The sequence below is a fragment of the Amblyomma maculatum genome, unplaced genomic scaffold (assembly GCF_055883805.1).
Source record: "Amblyomma maculatum isolate TAMU_Amacu unplaced genomic scaffold, ASM5588380v1 scaffold_40, whole genome shotgun sequence".
Taxonomy (NCBI): domain Eukaryota; kingdom Metazoa; phylum Arthropoda; class Arachnida; order Ixodida; family Ixodidae; genus Amblyomma; species Amblyomma maculatum.
In genome coordinates this window covers 55,985-74,558 of record NW_028146765.1, presented here as the reverse complement: position 1 = coordinate 74,558, position 18,574 = coordinate 55,985, and the positions used below count along the sequence as shown (strand labels likewise).

At 44.5% G+C, this 18,574-nt stretch overlaps 1 protein-coding gene across 7 annotated transcripts in view; it reads left to right on the top strand.

Moving 5' to 3' along the window:
* The window catches only part of LOC146170810 (uncharacterized), a 37,318-nt gene extending 26,346 nt beyond the window's left edge, over window positions 1-10,972 (top strand). For 6 of the 7 annotated variants that reach the window (XM_084586763.1, XM_084586759.1, XM_084586758.1 and 3 more), the window contains one exon: window positions 4,384-10,972. In XM_084586763.1, the coding sequence (XP_084442889.1) occupies window positions 4,384-4,478 (95 nt within the window). In that variant the 3' untranslated portion in view covers window positions 4,479-10,972. The remainder of the gene's footprint in view (window positions 1-4,383) is intronic. The other variant, XM_084586762.1, reaches the window with a different exon arrangement.
* The last annotated feature ends 7,602 nt before the right edge of the window (window positions 10,973-18,574 follow it).

Genomic DNA, 18,574 nt, shown 5'->3' with positions numbered 1-18,574 from the left:
TATTACCAATTTTTCCCATATTAACAGCGATGGTTGCTGTAATTGCGGACGGCTGAATGTTACGCTTTTATAATTTTCTCTATGTCCGTCGGTTCGGTGCGGCTTTAATGAATAGAATTTAATTCTCAAGCTAGGGTATCACGGCAAGTCACATCCATCTAATTATTTCTATGTTACTTACTGGCGTCCGCCTCAACACGAGCTGGTTTTCTTACATCTCTCTCTCGGGCTCTTGATACCGTATTACTTTTTCGTGTCTATTCATTTGCGAGACAGGAAAAAAAACAATTTTGTCATTCTCTACAAATCATCATCATCATCATCATCATCAGCATGATTATACCCACTGCAGGGCGAAGGCCTCTCCCATATCTCTCCACTTAACCCGGTTCTGTGCAAGCTGCATCCACTTGACCCCTGCGAACTTCTTAATCTCATCCGCCCACCTAACTTTCTGCCGCCCCCTGCTACGCTTTCCTTCCCTTGGAATCCAGTTTGTTACCCTCAGCGACCATCGGTTATCCTCTCTTCGTACTACATGTCCTGCCCATGTCCATTTCTTCTTCTTAATTTCCACTAGAATGTCGTTAACTTGAGTTATTTCTCTGACCCACTCTGCACGCTTTCTATCTCTTAATGTTACCCCTACCATTTTTCGTTCCATAGCCCTCTGGGTTGTCCTCAACTTAAGTAGAACTCTCTTGGTTAGCCTCCACGTTTCAGCCCCATAGGTGAGTACAGGCAAGATGCAACTGTTGTATACTTTCCTCTTGAGCGATACCGGTAAGCTGCTAGTCATAATCTGCGAGTGCTTGCCAAATGCGCTCCATCCCAATCTTATTCTTCTTGTTATTTCCTTTTCATGGTCCGGATCTGCGGTTACTACCTGTCCTAAGTAGATATATTCGCCTACTACTTCCAGTATTTCGCTACCTAATGTAAACTCCTGTTCCTTCCCGAGGCTGTTGAACATTACCTTAGTCTTCTGCATATTGATTTTCAAGCCTACCTTTCTACTTTTCCTGTCTAGGTCATCAATCATTATTTGCAGTTCATCTCCCGAGTTGCTTAGCAAGGCAATGTCATCAGCAAATCGCAGATTACTGAGGTATTCTCCATCTAGCCTTATCCCTAACTGCTCCCATTCCAAGTCTCTGAATACTTCCTCTAAACAAGCTGTGAATAGTACTGGGGAGATTGTGTCTCCTTGCCTAACACCTTTCTTTATGGGAATTTTGTTACTTTCTTTATGCAGAACTATGGTTGCTGTGCAGCCATTATATATATCTTCCAGCACTTTCACGTACGGCTCGTCTACCCCCTGATTTCGCAATGCCTGCATCACCGCCGAGGTTTCAACTGAGTCAAATGCTTTTTCGTAATCAATGAATGCTATGTATAAGGGCTGGTTATATTCCGCGCATTTTTCTATCACCTGATTGATGGTATGGATATGATCGATAGTAGAGTACCGTTTCCGAAACCCTGCTTGATCCTTTGCTTGATTGCAGTCTAAGGTTGTCCTGATTCTATTAGCGATTACCTTAGTAAATACCTTATACGTAACAGACAGTAAGCTGATTGGTCTGTAATTTTTAAGGTCCTTAGAGTCCCCTTTCTTGTGAATGAGGATAATGTTTGCATTCTTCCATGCTTCCGGTACCGTCGATGACACCAGGCACTGCGTATACAGGGTGGCCAGTTTTTCTAGCACGATATCCCCCCCGTCCTTCAGCAAATCTGTAGTTATCTGATCCTCTCCAGCTGATTTCCCCCTTTTCATAGTTTCTAGTGCTTTCTTGACCTCGTCCTTCGTCACTGGTGGAACGTCTGACTGTTTTTCCCTACCGGCAATCTCATTACGGTCCTGACTACTTTGGCTACTGTAGAGATCTGTATAGAACTCCTCGGCTACTTTGACTATCTTGTCCATATTAGTGATGACGTTGCCCGCCTTGTCCCTTATCGCATACATCTGGTTTTTGCCTATGCCCAATTTCTTCTTTACCGCTTTAAGGCTTCCCCCGTTCTTTACAGCATGCTCAATTTTCTCCATGTTATACTTCCTTATATCGGCCACCTTGCGCTTATTGATTAGCTTTGATATCTCGGCGAATTCGATCTGGTCTGTTGGATTGGAAGCTTTCATACTCTGCCGTTTCTTAATCAAATCTTTCGTCTCCTTAGACAGCTTACCGGTATCCTCTCTAACTATCCTACCGCCTACTTCTACCGCGCACTCAGTAATGATATCTCTGAAATTATTGTTCCTTGCCTCTAGGGTAATGTCGCCATACTCAGTTAGAGCTGAATACCTATTCTGTAGCGAGATCCTGAACTCTTCTGCCCTCCCCCTCACCGCTAATTCGTTGATGGGTTTCTTTCTTACTAATCTATTGCGTTCCTTCTTCAGATTTAGGCTAATTCGGGACCTCACCATCCTGTGGTCACTACATCGAACTTTCCCGATTACCTCTACATCCTGCACAATGGCGGGGGTTGAACACATTATGAAGTCGATTTCATTTTTAGTCTCTCCGTTAGGACTTTTCCATGTCCATTTTCGGTTCTTCCGTTTGCTGAAGAAGGTATTCATGATTCGTAAGTTATTGCGCTCTGCAAACTCAACTAATAACTCCCCCCTGCTATTCCTAGAACCAATGCCATAGTCACCTACTGCCTTGCCTCCTGCCTGTTTTTTCCCTACCTTGGCATTGAAGTCGCCCATTAGTACAGTATACTGCGTCTTTACTTTTCGCATTGCCGATTCTACATCTTCATAGAAGCTTTCAACTGCCTGTTCATCATAACTACATGTAGGCGCATAGGCCTGTACAACCTTCAGTTTATACCGCTTATTAAGCCTAATTACGATGCCTGCAACCCTCTCATTAATACTATAGAATTCATCTATATTACCCGCTATATACTTATTGACAAGGAAACCTACTCCTAGTTGTCGCCTCTCTGGTAAACCTCGATAACACAGTACATGCCCATCCTTCAGTACAGTATATGCCTCATTCGGCCTCCTAACCTCACTAAGCCCTATGACATCCCATTTCATGCCCTCTAGTTCCTCTAACAGCACTGCTAAACTAGCTTCACTAGCTAGGGTTCTAGCATTAAACGTTGCCAGGGTCAGTTTCCAATGGCGGCCTGTCCAGCGGAGCCAGGCTTTCTTAGCACCCCCTGCTGCGTCACAGGTCTGACCGCCGCCGTGGTCAGTTGTTCCGCAGCCGCTGGTGACTGAGGGCCGAGGTTTTATGGAGCTTATCATAGGAGGTTGTGGCCAATTACTGCACCAGGGTGGCCAACTCCTGTTCTGGTGAGGGAGTGCGTTGCCGGAGGTGTTCACCGGCATCAGGTCGCACCCCAAACCTGTATATGCAATTCCATCGACACGCGGATTTTTTTTTTTTTTTTTTTTTGTCATCCGGTGGAGAATTGCGCGGCACCGGGATTTGAACCCCGGTCCTCTTGCATGCGAGGCGGATGTTCTACCGCTACGCCACCGCTGCACCGCTTACGCCACCGCTGCACCGCAAATACAGGAGTACTAATAGGAGCTTTCTACGCTAATCCTGCTGTGACATGGTCTTAGGTGGTGTGCGCATCTAAGTATCCGTAATAAATTCGTTGGGCCTTCAAACGTGTCTTCAAGAGACGCCCACGACAAAGGTTCACATGCACAGCTGGAGTCCGACTACACTTTAACGGAAAGTGCGGACCGTTTCGTGCTCAGATTTCGCCGATCGCGTTTAACATAATGAGTGAACGTCAAAGGCTAAGAAAACAAACAAGCCTTGGTACCGCTTAATGAATGCTTTCGATTTGAGTGGACGTTTTTGCATTTGTGAAAGCTACTTCAAGTGATCTGCAGCTGTCGACGTAAAGTTATATCAAGAATAGTGATAGTAATTAACTTAAAAATTGCGTCGTTGCGACGTTGGTAAGATTACCCATTCTTAAGATTCGTAGCCAGGTGTCAAAATTTATTCACTTATTTTCACCAAAGCTTAAAGACTCTTCGCGCTAAGGTCATGATATTGTTGAAACTTGTGTCGTGCTTTAAATAATAGTTAAAATTTTAGGCAAAGCAATCTCTAAAGATGTTTTGTTCCAGCGCAAGAAAATGAGTACACCGCTCTTTCGACAAATAATTCCCTCTTGAGGTTTCTCAATACATTTGCGAACCATCGATAATGTACTGCGGAGAGGGTTGTTTCAGGCGCATTACTGTTTCAGCAGGTCATTCGGTTTAACGAATTGCAGTCGCACCCTTCTCCCTGTCCTTTTCAAACAGCTGTATAATGTTGAAAAGAAAAGGCACGGCAACAAAAGTGCCTACGAGAGTTTTCACTTTCACACGTCTTTTTTCAGGATGTATCAACGAGCATCCACGCCTCATAGTACCAACATCGCCGCAAGCGATACTGAGGCCCTTAGCAAACTTCTGGTCGAGGTGGCGGAGTTAAAAAGGCTCCAGAGGAAGGCGTTGCAGACCCTCTACTCACTCCTTGAGAAGGTCGAAGCGATGGAGGAGGCGGACAAACAAAAGCGCAGAGCAAATTCCAACATCGCCGATCAGCAATAGAAGTCAATCGAAGCTATTCAAATCGAAGATTAATGACCCTGACAAAAAAGTGTAATAAGTTCCTGTTTTAAAGTCAATGATTGTAGACATCACATTCATCAGGTGTTTTTCGTTACTTTTAACTATTGTTTCGGATGCATTGGTGACGAAAATTGGCCACCTCCTTCCTGATAAAGATTTGAAAAGTATTCGATGTTTGACATTCTTATTATTTGTGACATATCAAATAGTATTAGGGTGCATTCCTGCGTGAATTACAACAGGTTTTAACTAGTGCTTTGGTAAAAATGAAAAATGTATCGAATACATGTTGTGTAGTTTTTGAAACAGTACACATTTGCTGCATTAATGCTCTTTTCAACGCAGCGTAAACACGCATATTTTTTTGCTTTCTCTCAATGTTGGAACGAATCAGTAAACAGTTTAATTTAACCCTGTGAAAGCAGCAAGGAAAAAGAACGTCAATAATTGAGTAATACAGTTGAAATACATGCTACCCCGATGCACTTCCTGGTTCCGACTATCTTCGTAGCCCGCATTTTTGGTTATATATCCCGAATAGGAAACACTAACGACATTATAATTTACACAGATTGTCAGAGGTGGGCCACAGTAAGGTTGTGCTCTAACTGAAACCACCAGAAGCAGGTAAAAAGTATGTTCATGAGCACCATGAAAAATGAAATTTAGCATCTTTCCACTTGCACTTGGCAATATGAAATTTTTAAATGCAGTGCGGCACATTTTGTTTTCCTTTCAAAGCTACATGTTACTTTCTGCTATTCGTTATTTAAACAGAAGTGTATCACACAGGCTCTCAATGCTCTTACTTTGCTCTCAATGCTCTAAATGCGTTTTATTTAGAGCTATGCGCAACTTACTGATATTAGTCATATCTTGCCCTACAGCCAGGTAAATACTATATGTCTTTCCTATGTGTCTATATACCCATAGAAGAGCGTGTTCTTTAGGTGACCTGCCAGTTTGCTGTAGTGACTGTAGGGTTGAGAGGCACGCTAGCCCTTCAACGTTTTTTATGTCACTTTTGCAATGAAGAAAAAAAAAGTGCGAAACACCTTTTGGCATGGCAGCATGTGACCACTATGAAGCAACGTGCACCACAGCATTACGGGCCAAAAGCATGCCCTGATGTAAAAAATCTAAATAATCACTCTCTTTATGTCAAAGTGTTTTACTTGTGATGTCATAACAAACGGTCTGCCTATTATTACCAAAATTGATGAACATTTACCATTTTAGATGCCCCTTACAAGGTAGCGATAATTGATGCACGACTGCTTGAAATGAAGCCACCTCATTGCGTGACCAGGCTGCCGCTATAAGTGAAAAGAAGAGGCCACTGGAAGGCATCGGAATGGAAACAGTGGCTGTTGGTTTATACTGTTTCTTGCCTGAACGGCATCTCGCATCCTGAATGCTGGAGACACCTTTCAAAGTTGTCAGAGGCAGTTTTTCTACTCATGTAGGAGGAGCTCAGGCTACTGACATCAGCAGAGCAGGTACATGTTAAGGTATATTTTAGCCAGGATAGAATACTTACCCGAATTGTTTAAATTCTATTTAAATTCTAGGGAGCTCACTGACATAGACGTGTGCAGGTTTTTGCATTAGAGATAGTGACGTTACACTGCAGCCCCCTGCGATTCATTCTTACCACTAAAGTCCCTATGGCCAGTCTGAAGTGTAGAGAGGAGTATTGTTATCAAACATTTAGTCAAACATAATTGAAACATAACAATAATGGGCACTTAAAGTTGAAACAAGTTTTAGGATTGATACAGAACTGATCAGAATACGTGACGACACGCTGTCACAGTTCCTCGAGTCGTCGGCTTTCCGGAGGTAAAGGTGGAAGGTTAGTAGTTCTAAAAATGTCATAAGAAACCTGGATGGCCATAAGCTTACATGTTTAAAACTGTCGGCGCAGGTCCGGCAAGGTAGAGGTATGAGGCAGACTTCGTGCCCTCTGAGAGGATTGGGAAAGGCGACAGCCCCCCCCCCCCCCCCCTGCCCCCTTGTGCGCACGCCTATTGTCATTGATGTGAGACACAGGTTTTACACACGTTTAAAGCTGAATATTTTTGTTCTTGTGTGGCCTAAAACGTTTTTGAGGCATTCTGCTTCTGCAGCAAAATAACTGAAAAATGCAAATCATGGCTTTACCGCTCCTTTTTATTAAGGGAGTAATTACTCATTGTCATTTACCCGATAATGTTTTTCTTTAACTGTGAAGTTTCTGCGAAATCTGTTTAGCTTTTCTTTGTGGTTGTAATGCTGCGCTTCAGTGGATGACAATGAGTAATTACTTGTCTATTACAAATCTACTCCACCTTGGGGTATTCCCCTAAATATCCTATCATTAGCAGCTCTTTATAGCCTTGAATCATGACATTTGCTATTTTCTGTATTATGCTTGGGTAGACTAGTCATTTTCCCCTTGCCAGTCCTGCAGCATAACTAAGATTCTTTTGAACAGTATGCTATTTTCCTTGTTACTTACTGTAATCAAGAAAATGAGGTGCTTTCTGGAAGTGCTTTTCGTTATTTACTGCTAGTATTGTATATCTCTAGCTGAGCTTGTTTTGAGCAGATGGTATGAACTTTATTGAATTTTCTTGTCTCTCGAAAGTCCTTATTCATAGTATCTCATTAACTAATGAGGACTAAGAAGAGCCACAATAGAATAAATTAGAAGTCATGCCATCTGATTATATATGCTTTTGATTGGTCTCATTCTCAAGTAATAGAAGTTATTTTTACTTTCAGAGCGGCTCTTAGAGAGTTTTGTTGTGCAGTGCAGGAGCCTTTATGGTGTTGCAATAATGACATTTATTGTCCACGTCCTTCTCCACCTGGCAAACAGTGCTCGTTCTCTGAAACCTCTCTGGCCACATTTTGCCTTTGTCTTGGTAGGAGGAAATTGAAAGATTGTTCAACTGGTTTTAGCTGCTAATGGGATTCCTCAATACATTGTCGACAGTGCAATAATGCATCACAAACTACAAAAGTTGATTGAAAGCAATAGGTTGCACATGCACGAAACACAACTGTGCAGACTGTGCCTCCTAGGCAAAGAAAAAACACTGCTTTGAGTGTCAAGTGTCAAAATGCAGTGTATCAGGGCTGTGGGGTTACGTCACCATTAACACTTAAATATGAGCGTTTCATTCGATCAAGACAGATGTTTCACAGCCCAGCCTGCAAGAAGTCATCAGAGTCGGACACTATCTTTGTGAAGACATGCTGTGAATCTTATAAGCATATGGACAAAATAATATTGTTCAAGGTATCCAATATGTGTGTCCAGGCCAATAATCATTGGTTATGTTACTGATGTGCCCCCACACATAAAAGAGTGCTTTCTCTCTTTTGACAGAGACGTTGAAATTGTACTACCAGTTGCTGTTGCTGATTACTGCCTCTTCATGAATTCCTACAAAGAACAAAAACCTTTCTCTGTGACCTGCCCAACATAATTGAGCGGGAATAAACCTGGTTGCAAGGCCAGTGCAACAAGCTATGGAAAAATTATAAAGAGAGGAAAAGAGTATAGCAGATCTAGGAATGAAATCAAGTTAACTACCTCCCAGTAAAAATCAGAAAGATATGGAGCTTGGTGTGCCATGCAATGTGAAGGTGAGATAATTGCTCATTCAGAGTAATGGACTAGAGGTATAAGAGAAACGTCGGAGAAGGTTAGGAATCATCTTAAAGCAGCGCGAAAACAGTGGACTAAAAGGAACAGGAGACGACACAAACGCTTTCTAAGAAGCGCTTGTTAGAAAGCGCTTCTGTCGTCTCCTGTTCCTTTTAGTCCTGTGTTTTCGCGCTGCTTTAAGATGAATCCAATCCAACTCGCCCAATTTGCTTTACTTGTGAAGGTTAGGAAGTTAGCAGGGATAATGGGGCTGCAGCTATGACTCGATTAATTATAAGCATGCAAGAGGCCTTTTCTCTGAAGGGGTCCTAGTCAGTTGATGATGATACGAGGTCTTGGTAAAAGGAGGGGCAATGGTACAGATCTCAGGTGTTATATAAAATTGGACGTAGGTAGTTGATCAAGTGTCTATTGTTAAATATAAATCTGCTCCACAAACATGTGCAATAACACTTAGTAGTTTCCTTGTAGATTTAAACAGGTGTGATACGAGTTGAATTAAATCACACTCAAGTGCTGTGTGAGATCTCTGGCTACAAACTGGCATTTAAAGAATAGCCCAAATTAAAAATATACTGAAACATTCTGGCGCTGCATAGTCACTCACGAACACACACAAGTGTCGTTACAGCAAGTGTACAGATTGAGAGGTTGAATAGAAGTGAATATCCGAAGAACCTTTTAATATCTGCATCTAAAGCTGTTTAGAGAACATGCAACTAAGAGCAAGAGAGAGTAAAGAAAATGAGAAGAGGAGGCAGGTTGCAGTATTGCCCTACGTACAATGCATCTCACATCGTCTTAGGAAACTCGCAAGCCGATTTGATACCAGGGTTGTACTATCTGCATCGAGCAAGTTAAAGAGTATGTGCAGGAAGGTGAACAGAGCGAGTGAGCCCAAGTAAGAAAGCGACATGCTGCATAAGGAATGCTTTGCCAACTGCCGCGGAGGTGTTGTGCGCACGATTCCTTGGACATGTGGGAAGGTGCATGTGGGGCAGGCAGGCCGATGCTTGAATGAGAGGTTAAGGGAGCACAGAAATGCATGTGCAGCATTATCGGCTTCAGAAAACGTGGCGACACATTGTTCTGTTGTAGAAATGATGCCACTCAACAGCACACAAACGATGAAAATTTTGTAGCCTGGTTCACGGAGATCAAGGTGCTGGTTCGGGCAAGAGAGTCATTGAAAAGAGATTATTGAAGCATTTAAGACGATTTCGGGTCAAGAAGGGAATTGTGTGAGTGTTCCGTCTGTGGCGCTCAGCAAGAAGGGATTGCCACTGCTTCGTTTGGACAATAGGACAAGAAGATAGGCGCAATTTGCCATTATTGTCGTTTTATATGTTCCTTCATAATTTTTTCTTTCCATTTTTTCTCAATTTTCTCAGCTTTCGTGCTTTTATTGTACCCTTATATCTTTTTTACCTTGTTTCCTTCTTCTTCTTCCTACCACAAATAATGGCCAGTTGGTAGTGTGCGTTTGACCATTGTCACCACCTTGCTGTATTCTCTTGTGTGTGTTTGTGAGTGACTATGCAGCCCCAGAATTCATCAGGTTCATCCTAACCAACTAGCCCGCACGCAAGTACTACTGAACATTCAGTGGTTTGATATATATTAGGAGTTTACAAGACATTTTAGTGTTTCACGTGCTAAAGGGAGCCTTGGCTGGCAATTGTTATAGTAGTATCGGAAGATGCTAAGAATGAAATTGTTTGATAACATTCGTCATTCCCGAACATATGTATGAAGTGATAACTATTTCCTTCTTAATTAGGTTTATTTGCAATGAGTCCATATGAACGCAATTAAAGAAATAAGTTGCAAAACTCAGATGTATAGTATGTCATTCTTTCCCAAACGATTACGGATTAGAATCGGTTACTTCAAGACATGGCCATCATTGCTGCAAATAACTTTTTCTCCTTGCTGCAGTAGTATTTTCTTTGTTTGGGGGAATGTGTTTGCAATGTGATTGTTGCTATATGTTCCTGGTTTTTGTTGTTAGCTGTCTTTTTTGTATTATCAAATATTGAGTTTATTTGACAAATCACTTCTATCTTCTTATTTTGTCCCTTGTCATTCAATCCCTTTCCCCACTGTGATCTCATCTGATGTGTTTTAGTTAATGTGATAAAATAAGCATGAAGCTAAGGGCATTTCAAACAAATAAATGTAGCAAAGGTGTTTATATGTATAGCAGGCAACTGCAATGTATAGCAATGGCCTTTGCAATAAAATCTAAGCATTTGCCAGGTAAGAGGTGCTATTTTGTCTATTTATAGGAAGCCTGTCTACTTCATTTCTTTTTGCTTACAAATTGAAGAAAACTGTTTAAAATGTTAGTTTTAATAACATTTGCTTCTCTTAAGAAACCAAACCCCAAGATTATTTTCTTTGAGGCGGAAGCTAGCAGGGAAAAGAATGCTGCAATTATTATCATGGTAGATTTAACAAAACACCGTTTAGCCCAACATCACGTCTTACATGGCAGTTGGTTTCTACCAGTTTGTGTGTGACAATAAAGGCTGGTACACTAGGGCTGCATATTTGCAGACTGAATGTGCAAGTCTTTTTGTTTCACGAATATATATTTTGCACTGCTTACAACCTCATAGCACCTGTATAGCCTTTTCCTTGTTCACATCATTGAATTTAGCATGCATCATTTCAATAAAGTGTGTTTGGCCACAGCATGAATGCGTTCTTCCAAAATCAGCACCACTGTGTGTAGGCGACTTCATTATCCCACGTAACCTGCTGTTTACCTGGCTCTCTGTGTACCAACATTATGTGGGTCCTGTACACGTTTTCCTTTTTTATTCATGTTTCTGTTGTAAGCTCCATGCCACAGCTGTCCCATTACCTTAAATTCTATCAAGACCTTGAGCGAGCAGCATGTTGTGTTTCATCATCAGCCTGATTATGCAACGGCAGGGCGAAGGCGTTGTCCATGTTTCTCCAATTAAGCCGGTTATGTACTAGCTGCATCCACTTGACACCTGCGAATGACCTAACCTCATCCGCCCACCTAACTTTCTGCCGCCCCCTGCTGCGCTTTCCTTCCCTTGGAATCCTGTTTGTTACCCTAAGCGACCATCGACTGTCCTCTCTTCGCACTACATGTCCTGCCCATGCCCATTTCTTCTTGATTTCCACTAGAATGTCAGTACCTTGAGTTATTTATCTGACCCACTCTGCACGCATCCTATCTCTTGATGTTACTCCTACCATTTTTCGTTTCATGACCCTCTGCGTTGTCCTACACTTAAGTAGAACGCTTTTGGTTAGCCTCCACGTTTCAGCTGCATAGGTGAGTACAGGCAGGAGGCAACTGTTGTGTACTTTCCTCTTGAGCAATACCGGTAAGCTGCTAGTAATAATCTGCTAGTCCTTGCCAGATGCGCTTCCTCCCAATATTATTCTTCTTGTTATTTCCTTTTCATGGTCCGGATCTGCGGTTACTACCTGTCCTAAGCAGACATATTCGCCCACTACTTTCAGTGCTTCGCTACCTAACCTAGGCTGTTCAACATTACCTTAGTCTTCTGCATATTGACTTTTAAGCCTACCTTTCTACTCTTCCTGTCTAGGTCATCAATCATTATTTGCAGTTCATCCCCCGAGTAACTTACCAAGGCAATGTCATCAGCAAATCGCAGACTACTGAGGTATTCTCCATCTACCCTTATCCCTAACTGATACCTATTCAAGTCTCTGAATACTTTTTTTAATGAAGCTGTGAATAGTACTGGGGAGACCGTGTCTCCTTGCATAACACTTTTTTTTACGAGAATTTTGTTGCTTTCCTTATGCAGAACTATCATGTTTGTGCAGCCACTATATATATGTATTGTAAGAGTACGTTGAAGCGCTTGTCGGTGTTCCTGTCGCCCGTTTAACTAGCGCGTCAGTCTATTGCGTCTTCTTCTTTGCCGTCTTCTGCGTAGCACGCGCTTTCGAAGTACGCTCGTCATCGTTGTCACCGTCGACAGTCACCGAGCGTTGGTGTGACACTACAATTACCCCTGGGAGAGAAAGGAGGCATCCTGCCGACTCATGGTGTGGACACAACAAGTGGATCGTAACAGGGCTTGAGGTGGTCAACGTGCATTGTTTCACGCCCGCGGTGACGCATATCCGATGTCGGTACAAGCGATTCTATAACGTAGTTCACCGGAGAGGTCTGGCAAATAACCCGATATGGACCATGGTATTTGGGAGCAAGTTTGGTAGAGAGGCCGGAGGGTGTGGCAGGAGCCCAAAGCCACACCAGGGAGTCTGTGCTGTATGAAGGAGCTGGACAAGACGGTGCGCGAAAGAACTGCTGGTGACCTTGGTTCTGGGTTGTAAATGATCGGGCCAACTGACGACATTCTTCTGCATATGCTGCTGCTTGAGAGACGGTGGTCGCTTCGGAGGTGTCAGGGCGATAAGGAAGTATCGTGTCCATAGTTGAGGTGGGTTCACGGCCGTACAGAAGGAAAAAGGGGGAGAAGCCGGTCGTGCTTCGTATGGCAGTATTATAAGCGTACGTGACTAATGGGAGAAGCCGGTCCCAGTTGGAGTGGTCGGAGGCGACATACATGGCCAGCATGTCACTTGAGGTGCGGTAAAACGTTCCGTCATGCCATTTGTCTGCGGATGATAGGCCGAGGTAGAACGGTGGACAATGCGGCACTGCTGAAGAAGGGCTTCAATGGTCTTGAAAAAGAAAAACACGGCAACGGTCATTGAGCAATTATTTAGGTGAACCGTGGCGCAGAACGAGATGGAGCAGGACGAAAGACGCAACGTCTGGAGCCGACGCAGGAGGTAAAGAATATGTTGTTGTTTTTTTTTGTAGCGGGTAAGGTGGTCAACAGCCACGATGACCCAACGGTTACCAGCCGGAGTGACTGGTAGTGGCCGGTAAAGATCAATACAAACACGATCGAATGGTCGGCTGGCGCAGGGCAAGGGCTGCATCGGAACGATGGAGTGGTGTGGATGGCTTTTGCGGCGTTGGCATTCCTGGCATGCGCGAACGTAATGACGCACGAAGAGGTACATACCCTGCCAGTAATAGCGGAGGCGAAGACGAGTGTAAATTTTCAACACTTCGGCGTGGACACACCTAGGATCGGCGTGAAAAGCGACTCATATTTCCGAACGCAGGTGCCGAGAAATGACAAGGAGCCACTTGCGTCCGTCGCAAAGGTAATTTCGGCGGTAAAGAATGCCGTCGTGGATGGAAAAATGACGAGCTTAGCACCGAAGCGTTCGTGAAGCTGGGCGCAGAGAAAGTGTAGAAAGAAGCGTGAAATAAGAAGCGATCGAAGGGTCTTGCTTTTGTTCATTGGGCATGTCGGCAATTTCTAGCGAAGATGAGTCACACATGGTGATAAGCTGTCGAGTCAGAGCCGCATTGAAGAGGTGACCTAGACAAGGCGTCAGCATCAGAATGCTTACGGCCAGACCGGCAGGTGACCTGAATGTCATACTCTTGTAAGCTGAGGGCCCAACGAGCAAGACGGCCGGATGGGTCTTTAAGGGTGGACAACCAGCAGAGTGCGTGATGGGCCGTAACAACAGAAAAGGGACGGCTGTAGAGATATGAGCGGAACTTCCCAATGGCCCACATGATGGCCAAGCACTCCTTTTCGGTTACAGAATAATTTTAACGCAATAGCGTTAAAGAGCTCGTGTCGCAGAAAAGCCGGTGTCGTCGGCGTCGGCGGCGTTGGCCGTGAGGGATAAATCCCGGCATGCACTTCATAAATAAAAAGTTACTTCCAAGATGGGCTGGGTGGGAATCGAACCAGGGTTTCCGGGGTGTGAGACGGAGACGCTACCACTCAGCCACGAGTTTTTTTTTCTTTATTGCCGGTCATCACCAACACAAACCAAAACCAACAAAAACGCGCTACAAACAGAATGCTCACAGCAGAGCGGTTACCACAAGCATGACACTTAATACAGAAGCCGGCAGGCTCATACGAGTTGCCTTTGTCAAGTTAAAATTCCTTCAGCACGCATAGTGGTTCGACTCTTGAAATCCAGTCTGGCACAGTGGTCTTCAATTTGTGCATTTCAACCAATGCGTGTATACTCTCGCGAAAGTAGAGTCTTGCAGGGCGGGCGTCAGGGTAACAGTGAAAACCCGCCATTCTGGACCGCCATAGACTGTGCAGGCCTATTAGCATAACCGTATCAAGTGGAATCCCATCATTATTTTCAGTTGGCAGGAATCTAATCCCGTATGAGTCTAATGGTAAATCTTTTTTAACAGTTCGTTGCAGCACATCCCAAAAATAGACGCCCTCCCAACAGTGCAGAAATACGTGGTCTATTGTCTCTAGCTGTTTACATATTAAGCAAAGCGAACCCCATGGCAGATAAAAGCCCTTGCTTTCAAGAAACGTTTGTACCGATAATGTTCCTGTATGTAACTTAAAGAAAAACGTCTTTACCCCAGGAGAAACTGGCATTCTTTTTACACGCTTCAGTACGTTTTGACCTAGACGGCCGCTATACATGGCTCTGTACACAGGAACAGAGAAGATGTCACAAACAGCTTTATACAGGTTCTTCTTTTTCACTGAACTTAGGTATTCTGTCGAGAAGCGAGCTGACAGAATTCGAACACTGCTGACAACCTCTTTGAAAAAACTAGAAAGACGCCCTGGCATGCTTTCCGTAGCACCAACGAAATTGGCCAACGCCCGCGCGAGCCTCACTTGGCACAGAGTGCGCAAAAAGGGGTCGGTAACGTCGCGAAAGAAAATAAATCTGTTTACAAGCTGGCGCACAAATAAGTGAGCAAGTCCAAGACCTCCGTCTTTAATTGGCCGGAACAGGTTATCCCGACTACATCTTTCCCAGCTTGATGCCCATACAAACACAGCAAAGATGCGGTGTAGCCTTTGAACACTCAACCTAGAACAATGAAGTGCTTGCATGACGTACCACACCTTGGCAACGAAAAATAGATTACACACAGTGGCTCGTGCAAATACAGACAGCGGCACTCCTTTCCACTTGTCAGCCTTCTCCCGTATTTCCTGAACTTGGGGGCGTCAAAATGGCTTGCTGTTTTCATAGAATTCTAAAGGTACTCCCAAATACTTCACGGGTGTTGTAACCCATGTAACGTTGGCAAAAAAGTCAGGCGTTGATATCCACGCCCCGTGCCAGAAGCCAAGACACTTTCCCCAGTTTACTGGACTTCCTGTGGTCGCACTAAAATCTTTCACAACTTCAACTGCGGCGCAAATACTTTCTTTGTTCACACAAAACACTGCCACATCATCACCGTACGCCAAAAGTTTGACCTCAGACATGTACAGTTGTAAGCCCTGATAGACAGGCATAAAGTTTCGATATAAATGCAGAATAGAAGAGGGCTGAGGGGACAACCCTGACGTACCGAACGCCGCACATTTATGGGTTCCCCTAATACTTTATTAACAATCAATCGCGTTGTGCAGTTTCGGTACGCCAGGGCTACGCCCTCTATGATAATAGAACCTACATTGATATGATCAATATTGCAAACAATGCATCATGTGGAACACAGTCAAACGCCTTTTCTAGGTCGAGCTGAAGAAGCGCGACCCTCGCGCAAGCAACGTCACAACTTTCCAGCACGCACCTCGCCTTATGAATATTTGTTGTAATGGACCGGCCCTTTATACCACACGTCTGGTGGGAGCCAACGATATGTTTTATCACTGTCTGTCGCCTGGCTGCCAGAACTTTCATCAGCATTTTGTAATCCACATTTGTTAAATGGGCCTGTATGATGTCACACATTTTATTTTCTCTGTTTGGTTTGACTTAGGAATTAGAACGAAGGAGGGAGTGCACCAAGTTCATAGGCATCGTTAAATACTGCAGCTAACAATGGGGACAGATCTAGCTTGAATGCTTTATAAAAGGCTGCGCTCAAACCATCCGGCCCAGGCGACTTTCCTGGGTTCAGATTATCAATGGCGCGTTCAACCTCTTCCTCGGAAATCGGCTGCTCTAACTTTTCTCTTGTGGTGGCATCCAGTCGTGGCAAGGAGGAAAGAAACACCTGCTTAAACGTCTCCACCTTTATGTCCCGAAAAGCAAACAGCTCCTGATAAAAGTCGAAGAACGCACTTGCAATGTCGTTCTTATCTGTCACGAGGCTTCCGTTCCATTCTACTTCAGTTATGTCATTTCGATGAGCTGTGCTTTTTCAAGACCAGAGCGCGCTTAGTGGGCGTCTCGCCAGCGACCCATCTTTCGGTCCTGGCGCGAACGAGGGCTCCACGATATCAATCCTCGTGTAATAATTCTATTTTCTTTTTTTATCTTTCTGATGTCCTCTTTGTAAACCCCCGGCTCCTTACTCTCCTGCGCTAATAACTTCTTTAATGTTGATCTTAGGCCTGCTTCTTCTCGCTTTTCGTTATGGCGAATACAGCTGGCTCTTTCTATCGCTTTCATTTTAATTTCTTGCTTGCACAGTTCCCATTGCTCCCCAATGCTGCTGTTAGGTCGTTTATTTATTTAATTTACCTTCTGTACAGTAATTTCGATTAAGTTATCGTCTTCTAAAAGTTTGGAATTAAGCTTCCAAAGGTCCCACACACAACTTTTGCTTGGGCTTCTAGCTCCTATAGTGCATTTTACCAGACTGTGATCGGAGAAGGACATTGGGATAACAGAATAATTTTTACGCTTCGATATCACATCCAACGATAAATAAATTCGGTCAAGTCGAGCATGACTAGAACTCTGAAAATGCGTGTATTACACGCTGCGTGCTCTCTCCAAGCACTCAGCAACATCCTCTAATGAAAACTTTGCAATCATCTGCAACAAACAATCGGTGCTTGCATCTTTAAAGGGGCGGTTAGAGGTTTTGTCTCGGGCGCTTAAAACAGTTGAAGCCACCCATATTTATCAGCTGCCTTGTTGAATCTAAGTATCGTTCGATGTTTTTAAAGAAAATGAGCCTGTCTTCAGCTGCATTTGGTGCATAAACGCAGAGAATGCGCCATTCACTGTTATGCAAAACCAGGTCACAAACAATCAACCTTTCGCACGTAGACGAAATCACGGCCTGCACTCCGCCGAAGTGCCCTTTGCGTGACTAACAGCCACTTCCTACCATGACGTGAAACGCTGCGCCATGCTCCCTGTCTCCTCCTCTCCCTCCACTTTAGTTTCCTGTACTGCTAGCACGTCTATGTTTTGCTCTGTTAAAAGGCGAAGTACTGGGCTTTGCTTCCTTCTACCAGCCAACCCTCGGACGTTGAGAGTTGCAACGTTCAGACACTGATCCATCGCCATAATCATGCATTAGAAGGAGGCCGGGAGCATGACGCGGCGGACAGGAGGGCCGAGGAAAAGCCACCCTGGCAGCAAGTCGAGCCCGTAAAAGATGATGGAGGTGGGCATTATGAAAACGTCTAGCGCCATGCTAGACGTGAAAGGTAGGCGTCATGCTCAGCCACGAGTTCGACGCTTGAAAGCGGTACAAAAGCGCTTCTAGTGAATGCAGTGTTGCCTTAGAAACGTGCCGTATAACGTTATACTGCGGTGTACATCGGCAATTATGAGCATGTTACTTACAGAAGTCGCAGTTACACGAGTAGCGAAGTACGTTTCCGCTAAATTTCTTCTGCGCTCTGCGCACATGCAAAGCCATCTTGCGGCAAACACAGAAGAACCCCTCCTCGCAATGTGCGGCGCTGCCCCGACACGTGGCGCGCCACTCGCCCCTGACGTTTCGCCGTGCACCCTCACGGGTTGTAGAATCAAGCGTCTTTCCTTTCTTTAGATCACTATCTTCGCTCACCCGCTTCTCCCCTTTGGGCCGCGCGGGTACCGGTGCGAGGATGCCCAATACCCTTGCGTTTAATAAGTTTTCTCGCTCTCTCCCCTTCCAACATCCAGCGTGCGTCACTCGAACAGTGGTGTTAATGAGTGGGCAGTGCGAACAAGGTGCAATAACGCTATCGCGTTCCACTCTTGAAGGCGAAGCTTAAGCGTCCTTCAAATTTTTTTTCGGCCTCTGTTAAGGTGCGGCTGGCATAACAAACAACGTACTCTGGGTTGCCGGGCTTTCGTTGTGCAAGGACAGCGCCGAGACCTACACCGCTGGCATCAGTGTATACTTCGGTAGGCGCCGCAGGGTGAAAATGGCGGAGAATCGGAGGCGACACTAGAAGGCGCCGAAACGTCGAAAAGGCCTAATCACAGTCGGATGTCCAAGACGAAAGAATGACGTCACCGGCAAGGAGATCAGTCAGCGGCGAGATGATCGAAGCGAAATTGCG